Source organism: Solea solea, chromosome 17 (assembly GCF_958295425.1).
Source record: "Solea solea chromosome 17, fSolSol10.1, whole genome shotgun sequence".
In the NCBI taxonomy this organism is placed as follows: domain Eukaryota; kingdom Metazoa; phylum Chordata; class Actinopteri; order Pleuronectiformes; family Soleidae; genus Solea; species Solea solea.
Window position 1 is genome coordinate 11,479,025 of NC_081150.1, and position 12,343 is coordinate 11,491,367.

Below are 12,343 nucleotides of genomic sequence, written 5' to 3' on the forward strand. Positions count from 1 at the left end.
GGTTATAGAAAAATATATTTTGCTCTAACTCCAATAAGTTAAGTGAATAAATGAGTAAATAAGTGCTCCCAATCCAATCAAGTTAAATACATGTTATGCTTGATGTCTGTGAGTTTTGAAATTACTCAGTCAATTATTTAAACATTATTTGTTTTGTATTTTTCATACACATATGATGAAACACAATTAGTTAGCTGGTGCCAATCACAGCTGAAAAAGGGTGAAACCACACCGTATAATAGTTAATATTTTGATGGCGCCATGTAATCTTGTCTTGTCTTGGCTTGACATTTATTTTAACTGAAAATCAAATGGGTACATCTGTTGAAGTTAAATATTATTTTAAATGTAATATATTTCAACCTTACAACAAATTTATTTTCATTAAAACCATAAAAACACCCTCCTCTCACTAAGACTCGCTCACACACATCAGTACTTTACCTAAAAATGCATTCAATCACACACAGGCTATAACAGATCATTAGAATTAAAAAACACCCTAAAAGAAGCTGAGGAACAGCTGTATCATGTGAGTGAGGATGAGGAAATACCAAATACCAAAAATTAAACAAAAAGAGGAATAAAATACAGTATATATAAAGACATTGCTCAGTTAACAGTCATTTGAAAAGAAAAAGTTCAGGACATCGAATACATTTATTAAGTTAATAGCTGAATAAAACTTGAGATGGGGGTAAAAAAACTAAAATTGGGATCAATTGAATGTATAATGTAAAATAATGGTAATACAAAATCACAAAAATTAAAAGCCAGACCAAAAAGGTAGATCTTGAGTTTTCTAAAGTCCATCTTACAACAAATAAAGTGCAAAACACCTATAAATTCTCTTTATCCTTCTCACTCACTTCAATCACGCAACCAACACAAACATTTTCTTCTTCAGTAATGTTCATTAAATCACTGGTTTCTACTGTGTCTTTACAGTTTGAGATTTTTTCTGCACTACATACAGTTTGATAGCACTAACATAGCTTCTTATATGTAAATATTTTCTTGTTTCCTTGCGTCGTATACCAAAGAAATCATTCAATTGTCATAAATGGAAAAAATAACTTTTGAGAACATCATCTTTTTGAGGTTTGGTGAACACATCACTCAACATTTTCTGACATTTTGTGGTACTTGATTAATCGAGTAATCTATCGACAAAATAATCAATTATGAAATAATCATTCGTTGCAGCCTTAATTGTTAGAAATATAATGTATTCACTGTATTATACAAACATTTACCTCACACACCCAGGAATATTTGTAGAAAATATATCAAACATCTTCTTACATTGAGTTGATATTAAAATACATACACTGGCAGGATCTTCTTATCATCTTTTCCGTCTCACATTCACCACAGTTACAAATGAAATCCTCCTTTGTTTTTTTGTTGTGTCCTCCAGTCCCCCATGTATGACGGGAAGGTCCCTCACTGGCACCACTTCTCCTGCTTTTGGCAGCGAGCAGCACCTCAGTCCACTGCTGACATTGCTGGGTACAAGGATCTCCGCTGGGACGACCAGGATAAAGTCAAAAAGGCCATTGAAAGTGCTGGAGCTGTAGGTCATTACTGGATTTTAAGCACTTGACTGCAATAAAGACTTGCACAAACTTGTTAATGTCCCCATATTGCTGCATGCAGATAGTCACGCAAAAAAAGAGTTTCATTTCCATACATTAATGCATATATTTTTAGATTTATACAAAGATTTGTCAACTTATTTGCCCCAGTGGAATCTTTTTCATATGTTGAGTCACTGAGTAAATCACATGAAATAAAATAAAATATTTTATTTTGAAGGTCACAAATCAGCCTTATGAGCACTTTTGTTGCACTCGTGTTTTAACAGTGCATAGCACAAAGGCCTTATAGATTACCACACAATTTTTGTTAAATTTAAAAATGTGGTTCATGACCTAAAGACTAATGAATGTTACTTAATGCACTGGATTTTTTTCTCTCACACTTTTAATTTGTTTTTTCATCTTCTGAAAACAGAATGACATTTCTTTTCTCTCTTTTTTTTAGGAAAGACATTAGCGACTTTGCAGTGGATTATGCCAAGTCAAACCATAGCACATGCAAAGGTTGTGAGCAGAAAATAGAAAAGGTAAACCGCCACAAAGAACTAATATGTACCAATAATGGTAGTATTAAATGTCCAGCTGTATAAGTAGATAAAGCCTTCTTTCCGCCTGGCTTAATCTTTAGGATCAGATTTGTGTGTCTCAGAAGTCTGTGGACCCAGAGAAACCTCGGCTGGGTCTGATTGACCGCTGGTACCACACAGCGTGTTTCGTGAGTCGCAGGGAGGAGCTGGCCTTCAAACCTGAATACAGTGCTGCCCAGCAGAAGGGTTTCAACACACTACGGGCTGAAGACAAGGAAGAGCTTAAGAAGAGACTTCCTGCTATGAGATCTGAAGGGTGAGACCAAAAAAGAAGTGAATTATTTTAGTATTGTGTTGTGTAGAATGTTTGTATTTTCATATTTAGTATTGATGGTGTTCAGGTCTGGTGTGCGTTTTGAACAGCTTCACCCTCTCTAGCTTCACCACCATCCAAATTTGCAGCCTCTCTGTTTCTCACCGGTCGGCAGCATAAGAAAATGGCTTTAAAGGTGTCCCTGAATGCCGTCATTGTGTACGCATACAGGAAAGGGTTAACAGCAGAGTTTGCATGTGACAGGATGATGGCAGTGAGCAGCAGCTCTAATGGCACTGGACAGAATGGGCAGAGAACCAGGAAGCAGTTCATCACATGGAGTGGGATCCAGCAGATTGTGAAGAGGAAAAGAACCAGAAAAAGTGACGCGGCCGTCTTCATCTCGCGGCGTATACGTGCCGCATCCCTCATCTGCTTTCCCCCTCGACCACTTTGCTCAGATGCGATTCGTCTCATCTGCCGCTTGACCATAACAAAGATACGAGCGTAGATGAGATACATGGTCAACAGAGGTATCAACAAACAAACAAAGAAGATGAAGTACACAACATAGGTCATGTCCACCACTAAGACAAAGAAACAGTAGCCTGAATCAGGTGGTGTCTTGTGCCAGCCCATCAGAGGCACAAGCCCAATGAAGAAGGCCAGCAGCCACGTGGTGAGGATGACTAGCATGGCGTTGCGAGGTGTCAATAGGGCCTGGTAGCGAAACGGCATGAAGATGGCCACATAGCGGTCCACGGCAACTGCCAGCAGGCTAAAGATGGAACTCTGGGTGAACATTATCAGCACACTGAGCATGAAAAGACATAGGTAAAAACTGTGACGCGGTAAACCGACATCGGTCAGGATGGCACAGGGAATGGCAACAGTGCCCACACAGATGTCAGCAACTGCAAGCGAGACCAGAAAGTAGTTGGTGACGGTACGTAGATTGCGGTTGATGAAGACAGCGATACAGACCAGTAAATTACCGACTGTGGAGAGAAACGCGATGACGAGCTCAGCTGCCATGTATGCGACATTGGGGGAAATCACCAAGTCAGCAGGTGGTGATGAGGAGGAGGGAGAAGCTGATGAAGAGTTGTAGTAAGGTTGTACAATAGTGAAAGACAGATTTGAAGAGTTTCTTGTTTGTTGGAAGGTGTGAAGGCTCAATAATGTGTTTTCCATTGTTTTCCTAAAGAGAAAAAAAAAGGAGATTCAAGTCATAAATCAAGCTCAGCTGCACAATATGACAATGAAATGGATGAAATAAGTAACATTCTCACCAGTCCAGTCACATTGTCCCAAGTGTTGATGCTCAAGAATCTAAAGACTAATGTCAACAGGTATCATGATTTGTTGCCTACTTGTCCTCACAGAAAAGATCACTTTAACACACATTATGTTTGAGGCTGAAAGACACTTTTTTATAGAAATCCCTTTCTCCCTCATGATGTCACTAGTTGTCAATCAGGGATTTGTTGTTTTGTGTTGTTGTAACTCCAAAGCCTCAGACAGAGACGGTCACCGCTCTGTGGTCATTAACTCAATCGTGGATGCTTGCGTGTCACTTGTTTGGTCAGTAATTTCATTGGGGAGCTAATGAAATGTTCCTGTCGGTGCAGGGTGGATGGTTTCAGCACCAACACCTGGGACTGAGGAGACATGTACCAGCGTGTGTTTGTGTGTCTCCATTAACTGATGGGCCCTAATGTGTTAGCTTAATGAGTAAAGGTGTCATATTTAGACTTGTTTGTGTCCCATTTTGACCTCATTTAGGGAGCTAATTTGGATGTTTTCATTTTGTTATTGACCCATGATGAATATACAAAAAACAAACAACAAAAGTTTTGGAAGAAAACTCTTTTTAATACTTTTGTCTGCTCTCACAGAAAGCACAAATCAGATGAGGTTGATGGAGTGTCAAAGAAACAAAAGAAAGAAGAAGACGACGAGAATAAAAGGCTGGAAGAGCAGTTGAGGGTACATTTCTATATTTTGTACTTTGAATCATTTTATATTTTACAGTGAATGTCACACTATATTTAGTGATATTCGTAATATATTATGGTTTTGTGTGCGTCCACAGAACCAAAGCCAGCAGATTTGGGGAATGAAGGACAAGCTGAGGAAATATTGTTCAATTAATGATATGAAGGAGCTGCTGATTGCAAATGGACAGGTGGTTCCCTCTGGAGAGACCAATGTAAGAGAACCTCAGCTCTTTGGTTTCTGTCATCTCACATTGTCACTGTTTTCTGAGTTTTAAACATACAGATAGGGCAACTTTAGTGACAAACGTTTATGTACAGAGGTTTCAGGTCTTTGACGATCAGGTTTAATGAGATCACATGATTGTACTGTATGTATGTGGGAAAAATGTATAGATAAGTTATTTTGATTTTGACAATTGCAAAACATACAGAACTGTAACGGCCAGTGAAAATTGAGTTTTAGCACTTTATTACTCTATTATACTATATTATTATTTTAATGACTTTGTCACCAGAGCCCCTATGACGGCAAACACAGTTATCGTGTTTTATAATGAGTGTTGTTTCATCCGCAGGTGGTCGACTGCCTGGCTGACTGTATGGCCTTTGGTGCTCTCGAGGCCTGTCAGGAGTGCAAGGGCCAGCTGGTGTATAAGGGAGATGCTTATTACTGCTCAGGGTTTACAGGGTTTACCCAAAGGAGGCTCCCAATCAAACTGACAGCTGCCAGTGCCTGGTGAGTGCATCCAGTGCCCTGTCCAAGCAACTGCCAGAAGGAGCACCTTCAGGTGAAACTTGAAGGAGCATTTTGCTATCCCATCACTGTTTAAATATATTTGATTCTGATGTCCGGAATATGTAGTCTCCTGTTTTCTGATTTTAATATAAGGTTAGGCTGCAAGATGATATCAAATTGATTGGAAATATTTCTGCAATTAAAACAAAAACCCTGAAATCAATTGATTCAAATTAAATATCATACCAAACTACAAAGAGTTAAATAATCTACATACCTCAATGCCATGTTTTATGTACTTATAAACCTCTGTTATATATATTATTTTATGTATTATATTATGTTCCCACAGACAAACCTCTGACTGGTATGAAACTAATATCTGTGGGTAAGCTGAGAAAGAACAAGGATGATTTAAAGGTTGCTGTGGAAGAGATGGGGGAAAGATAACTGGCACTGCCAACAAGGCCTCCATCTGCCTGAGCACCAAGAGTGAGTTATGACTCGATAACAGCATTAATTGAATTGAATTGAAACGAATTCATTGCACACTGAAAATATGATTTGTAACTTCAATATTTTCACTTTTACAGAGGAAGTGGAGAATATGAGTAAGAAAATGGAAGAAGTGAGGGACGCAGGTGTGCGTGTGGTTTCTGAGGATTTCCTCACAGACATCAAGTCTTCAGGTAAAGCTCTTCAGGAACAGAATAGGTAGCAGGACAGGCTAACTGTGGCTAAAGTAGGAGTTGAGCAAGTTACTGTAGCCCTACCGGGTAAACAAATCATGTTAGCTTAGCCATGAGCTAACCCTACATCGTAATAACAAAAGGACTGCTTTCTGGTTTCTGTATACAGAATGCACTTTGGTTATAACATTTGTATAGTTGATTTGTTACAGATTGATTAACTACTTTTGTTTAGGTTATAGAAAAATATATGCGCTCTAACTCCAATAAGTTAAGTAAGTGAATAAATAAGTAAATGAGTGAGTGAATAAATGAGTAAATAAGTGCTCCCAATCCAATCAAGTTAAATACATGTATGCTTGATGTCTGTGAGGTTTAAAAATACTGTACTTTTGTCCTCAAATTATTAGTCAATCATTAAAACATTATTTGTTTTGTATTTTTCATACACATATGATGAAACACAATACAGTTAGCTGGTGCCAATCCCAGCTGAAAAAGGGCGAAACCACACCCTATAGTAGTTATTATTTTGATGGCGCCATTTAATAATTACTTTTCACATTTTCAAACCACAGTTAATATTTACCTGGGTCCTGGCTTGACATTTATTTGAACTGAAAATCCAATGGGTACTTCTGTTGACGTTAAATATTATATTAAATGTAATATATTTCAATCTAACAAAAAAATTGCTTTTCATAAAAACCATAAAAACACCCTCCTCTCACTAAGACTCGCTCACACACATCCGTACTTTACCTAAGAATGCATTCAATCACACACAGGCTATAGGTTAAAATTAAAAACACCCTAAAAGAAGCTGAGGAAAAGCTATAACCTGTGAGTGAGAATGAGGAAATACCAAAAATTAAACAAAAACAGGAATAAAATACAGTATATATAAAGACATTGCTCAGGTAACAGTCATTTAAATTGAAAAAGTTCAGGAGATCGAATACATTTATTAAGTTAATAGCTGAATAAAACTTGAGATGGGGGAAAAAAACTAAAATTGGGACCAATTGAATGTATAATGTAAAATAATGGTAATACAAAATCACAAAAATTAAAAACCAGACCAAATAGGTAGATCTTGAGTTTTCTAAAGTCCATCTTACAGCAAATAAAGTGCAAAACACCTATAAATTCTCTTTATCCTTCTCACTCACTTCAATCATGCAACCAACACAAACATTTTCTTCTTCAGTAATGTTCATTAAATCACTGGTTTCTACTGTGTCTTTACAGTTTGAGATATTTTACTGCACTACATACAGTTTGATAGCACTAACATAGCTTCTTATGTGTAAATATTTTCTTGTTTCCTTGCGTCATATACCAAAGAAATCATTAAATTGTCATAAATGGAAAACATTACTTTTGAGAACATCATCTTTTTGAGGTTTGGGGAACACATCACTCAACATTTTCTGACATTTTGTGGTACTTGATTAATCGAATAATCTATCGACAAAATAATCAATTATGAAATAATCATTCGTTGCAGCCTTAATTGTTAGAAATATAATGTATTCACTGTATTATACAAACATTTACCTCATGCGCCCAGGAATATTTGTAGAAAATATCCCAAACATCTTCCTACAGTGAGTTGATATTAAAATACATACACTGGCAGGATCTTCTTATCATCTTTTCCGTCTCACATTCACCACAGTTACAAATGAAATCCTCCTTTGTTTTTTTGTTGTGTCCTCCAGTCCCCCATGTATGACAGGAAGGTCCCTCACTGGCACCACTTCTCCTGCTTCTGGCAGCGAGCAGCACCTCAGTCCACTGCTGACATTGCTGGGTACACTGACCTCCGCTGGGACGACCAGGATACTGTCAAAAAGGCCATTGAAAGTGGTGGAGCTGTAGGTCAGTACTGGATTTTAAGCACTTGACTGGAATAAAGACTTGCACAAACTTGTTAATGTCCCCATATTCCTGCATGGAGATAGTCACACAAAAAATAGTTTCATTTCCATACATTCATACATATTCATACATTTATACATTTAAGCAAAGATTTGTCAACTTATTTGCCCCAGTGCAATCTTTTTCATATGTTGAGTCACTGAGCAAATCACAGATATTTACATGAAATCAAATATTTTATTTTGAAGGTCACAAATCAGCCTTATGAGCACTTTTGTTGCACCTATTTCATGTTTTAACAGTGCATAGCACAAAGGCCTTTTAATTTGCCACACAATTTTTGTTAAATTTAAAAATGTGGTTCATGACCTAAAGACTAATGAATGTTATTTAATGCACTGGATTTTTTTCTCTCACACTTTTAATTTGTTTTTTCATCTTCTGAAGACTGAATGACATAAATTCAATTTTCTTCCCAATAATGGTAGTATTAAATGTCCAGCTGTATAAGTAGATAAAGCCTTCTTTCTGCCTGGCTTAATCTTTAGGATCAGATTTGTGGGTCTAAGAAGTCTGTGGACCCAGAGACACCTCGGCTGGGTCTGATTGACCGCTGGTACCACACAGCGTGTTTCGTGAGTCGCAGGGAGGAGCTGGCCTTCAAACCTGAATACAGTGCTGCCCAGCAGAAGGGTTTCAACACACTACGGGCTGAAGACAAGGAAGAGCTTAAGAGAAACTTCCTACTATGAAATCTGAAGGGTGAGACCAAAAGTGAATTATTTTAGTATTGTGTTGTTTAGAATGTTTGTATTTTCATATTTAGTATTGATGGTGTTCAGGTCTGGTGTGAGTTTTGAACAGCTTCACCCTCTCTAGCTTCACCACTGTCCAGATTTGCAGCCTCTCTGTTTCTCACCGGCCGGCAGCATAAGAAAATGGCTTTAAAGGTGTCCCTGAATGCCGTCATTGTGTACGCATAAAGGAAAGGGTTAACAGCAGAGTTTGCATGTGACAGGATGATGGTAGTGAGCAGCAGCTCGAATGGCACTGGACAGACTGGGCATAGAACCAGGAAGCAGTTAATCACATGGAGTGGGATCCAGCAGATTGTGAAGAGAAAAAGAACCAGAAAAAGTGACGTGGCCGTCTTCATTTCGCGGCGTATGCTTGCCGCATCCCTCATCTGCTTTCCCCCTTGACCACTTTGCTCAGATGCGATGCGTCTCATCTGCCGCTTGACCATAACAAAGATACGAGCGTAGATGATATACATGATCAACAGAGGTATCAACACACAAACAAAGAACATTAAGTACACAAAATAGGTCATGTCCACCACTAAGACAAATAAACAGTAGCCTGAATCAGGTGGTGTCTTGTGCCAGCCCATCAGAGGTACAAGCCCAATGAAGAAGGTCAGCAGCCACATGGTGAGGATGACCAGCATGGCATTGCGAGATGTCATCAGGGCCTGGTAGCGAAACGGCATGAAGATGGCCACAAAGCGGTCCACGGCAACTGCCAACAGGCTAAAGATGGAGATCTGGGTGAAAATTATCAGCACACTGAGCATGAGAAGACATAGGTAAAAACTGTGACGTGGTAAGCCGACATCGGTCAGGATGGCACAGGGAATGGCAATAGTGCCCACACAGATGTCAGCAACTGCAAGCGAGACCAGAAAGTAGTTGGTGACGGTGCGTAGATTGCGGTTGATGAAGACAGCGATACAGACCAGTAAATTACCGACTGTGGAGAGAAACGCTATGATTAGCTCAGCTACCATGTACGCGACATTCGGGGAAATCACCAAGTCAGTAGGTGGTGATGAGGAGGAGGGAGAAGCTGATGAAGAGTTGTAGTAATGTTGTACAATAGTGAAAGACAGATTTGAAGAGTTTCTTGTTTGTTGGAAGGTGTGAAGGCTCAATAATGTGTTTTCCATAGTTTTCCTAAAGAGAAAAAAAGGAGATTCAAGTCAGAAATCAAGCTCAGCTGCACAGAATGACAATGAAATGGATGAAATAAGTAACATTCTCACCAGTCCAGTCACGTTGTCCCAAGTGTTGATGCTCAAGAATCTAAAGACTAATGTCAACAGGTATCATGATTTGTTGCCTACTTGTCCTCACAGAAAAGATCACTTTAACACACATTACGTTTGAGGCTGAAAGACACTTTTTTATAGAAATCCCTTTCTCCCTCATGATGTCACTAGTTGTCAATCAGGGATTTGTTGTTTTGTGTTGTTGTAACTCCAAAGCCTCAGACAGAGACAGTCACCGCTCTGTGGTCATTTACTAAGTCGTGGATGCTTGCGTGTCACTGGTTGGATCAGTGATTTCATTGGGGAGCTAATGAAATGTTCCTGTCGGGGCAGGGTGGATGGTTTCAGCACCAACACCTGGGACTGAGGAGACATGTACCAGCGTGTGTTTGTGTGTCTCCATTAACTGATGGGCCCTAATGTGTTTGCTTAATGAGTAAAGGTGTCATATTTAGACTTGTTTGTGTTCCATTTTGACCCCATTTAGGGAGCTAATTTGGATGTTTTTCATTTTGTTATTGACCCATGATAAATATACAAAAAAAACAAAGAACAAAAGATTTGGAAGAAAACTTTTTTAATACTCTTGTCTGCTCTCACAGAAAGCACAAATCAGATGAGGTTGACGGAGTGTGAAAGAAACAAAAAAAAAGAAGATGAGAATGAAAGACTGGAAGAGCAGTTGAGGGTACATATCTATATTTTATATTTTACAGTGAATGTCACACACTATTTAGTGATATGTTTATACTGTGTTTGTGTGCATCCACAGAACCAAAGCCAGCAGATTTGGGGAATCAAGGACAAGCTGAGGAAATAGTGGTCTCCCTGCACACCGTCTCACTGTGGGGCGCAGAGGTCAAAGTTGAGGCCCAGGCTCCATCTGTGGCCTCCAAGTCTGGAGCGCTGGCAAGCAAGAGCACGGGGAAAGTGAAGGAGGAACGTAAAGGATATTCACTGCTGTAGTTTTCTAGTTAGGATGGTGCTGTCATTACTGCATGTGCATAATATTTGCACAACAATAACCTTGTTTCAGATTTTTTTCTACCTGTTTATCAGTTCGTTCTCTATATTATCTTTACATAAACGTATCTTTACTATTACAGGTAGTATTAAAGCCAAGAAGATGAAACGCACAGTTCAAGGAGGTGCTGCTGTGGATCCAGATTCAGGTACTCACCAGTAAATTGCATTGATTTAATTAATGTCTGTCCTTTTTTAATCTTCTGGCTTTGATTGGTGAGTTTGATTTTTGTGAGTCTCTTACTGCTGGCTGAGCTTGCCCTTGGCAACATGTGAGTAACAGTCTGATTTATTGGAAAGCCTATATATCAGGATTTTCTTATTAATAAATTATCTGTGGAGTTTTTCTTTCCCCACTGCACACATTACAAAGGGCAAACACAGTGTCAAAGGTGAGAGAATAACAATGAATGGGGAAATGTAGCTCCATCACGTTATAATCAGCAGATCAGTAGCACCCTACAACGATAATGTGTGTATATCTTTGTAATACATTTGTTTCAACTGCAGATGCGATAATAATTTAACTTAATAATGTATTTTGCGAATGAATGTGTAATTCAGCGGACAAGCTGCTAATAGTAATATGGGAGTACATGTTTGGTTTGCTTTTCAGTGCTAACCTCTCTTTGTGTTTTCAGGTTTGGGTAGATGCTCCTGATCTTGGTGCTACTATCGATCTGGACGGGTTGCAAGTAACTCTGGGAAAAGGAGCCTCCACTAACATAGATGACACAAGACTACTGTAAAAATGAGTATCCTTTAATATTTATCTCCTGGTTCATGATTTGGATAATAACTTTCCCAAATGGTTCAACATTTTCCCTCCTTTATAATACAGTTAATTCTTTAATAGCAGTGTGAAAACTGTCAATTCAACTGACTTTGAATAAAGTGACTCGGTTTGAATTTTTATTATTTATGTCTGTACTAATAGGAGCTTACACTTTTTTGTCTTTTCCAACTGTACTTTGATTTTCTGTGTTACTGTATAACTAATTCCATCACGAATGATGATGGTTTTTGGTGGTAGTGTTAGTGTTAGAGTTGCCTAAATAAATAACTCAAAACCTAGCTCTTCTATTCTTGTTTATCTTTTATGGCTGTATTTTGTTTTTCACATTATCTTTTCAGTGTCTGTTTTCTTTAATCATTGATGAATGTTTCTAGATGTTTCTGTTGGATTCAAAGAATACTGTCTATATGTTTGATCTGTATATAGTTTTTTTATTGTCATTTCCTCAATAGTCTTCCTTCATGAAAATGAAATGTGCTTGTCTTTGTTAATTGAGTTTTCTTCCACTGCAATGCCTTTTACATATATTTATTGTATTTAAAATGCTGTTTGACTCTGGGCATGTTTTCCTGCTATTATAGGCAAAAAACAACTTACACTAGGCGGGAAATATTTTAACAACTCAGCAATGAAGACACATATATCAGGGAAACAAGTGTATAAAATTAAGGAGTACTGTTGCTTTGTTCCCCTTCTGAGTGCAGTTTCTTTCCCTTTGAAAAGG

The 12,343-nt window shown here is 38.3% G+C and overlaps 3 protein-coding genes across 3 annotated transcripts; 1 reads left to right on the forward strand and 2 right to left on the reverse strand.

The window, feature by feature from the left end:
* The first annotated feature begins 1,920 nt into the window (after positions 1-1,920).
* On the forward strand, positions 1,921-11,897 carry LOC131444041 (poly [ADP-ribose] polymerase 1-like). The gene is made up of 11 exons (XM_058614159.1): positions 1,921-1,925; positions 2,047-2,128; positions 2,230-2,444; positions 4,340-4,430; positions 4,537-4,653; positions 5,017-5,177; positions 7,591-7,750; positions 8,299-8,512; positions 10,403-10,488; positions 10,573-10,972; positions 11,465-11,897. Exons 1-7 carry the CDS (start codon positions 1,921-1,923, stop codon positions 7,748-7,750), a joined length of 831 nt encoding a protein of 276 aa, XP_058470142.1. The 3' UTR covers positions 8,299-8,512; positions 10,403-10,488; positions 10,573-10,972; positions 11,465-11,897.
* On the reverse strand, positions 2,456-3,836 carry LOC131444057 (adenosine receptor A1-like). Its single transcript, XM_058614181.1, has one exon. It carries the CDS (start codon positions 3,633-3,635, stop codon positions 2,526-2,528), a length of 1,110 nt encoding a protein of 369 aa, XP_058470164.1. The 5' UTR covers positions 3,636-3,836; the 3' UTR covers positions 2,456-2,525.
* Positions 8,589-9,883, reverse strand: LOC131444044 (adenosine receptor A1-like). The gene is made up of 2 exons (XM_058614162.1): positions 9,795-9,883; positions 8,589-9,705 (listed from the first exon to the last, which is right to left on the reverse strand). Exon 2 carries the CDS (start codon positions 9,696-9,698, stop codon positions 8,589-8,591), a length of 1,110 nt encoding a protein of 369 aa, XP_058470145.1. The 5' UTR covers positions 9,699-9,705; positions 9,795-9,883.
* Positions 11,898-12,343: the final 446 nt, after the last annotated feature.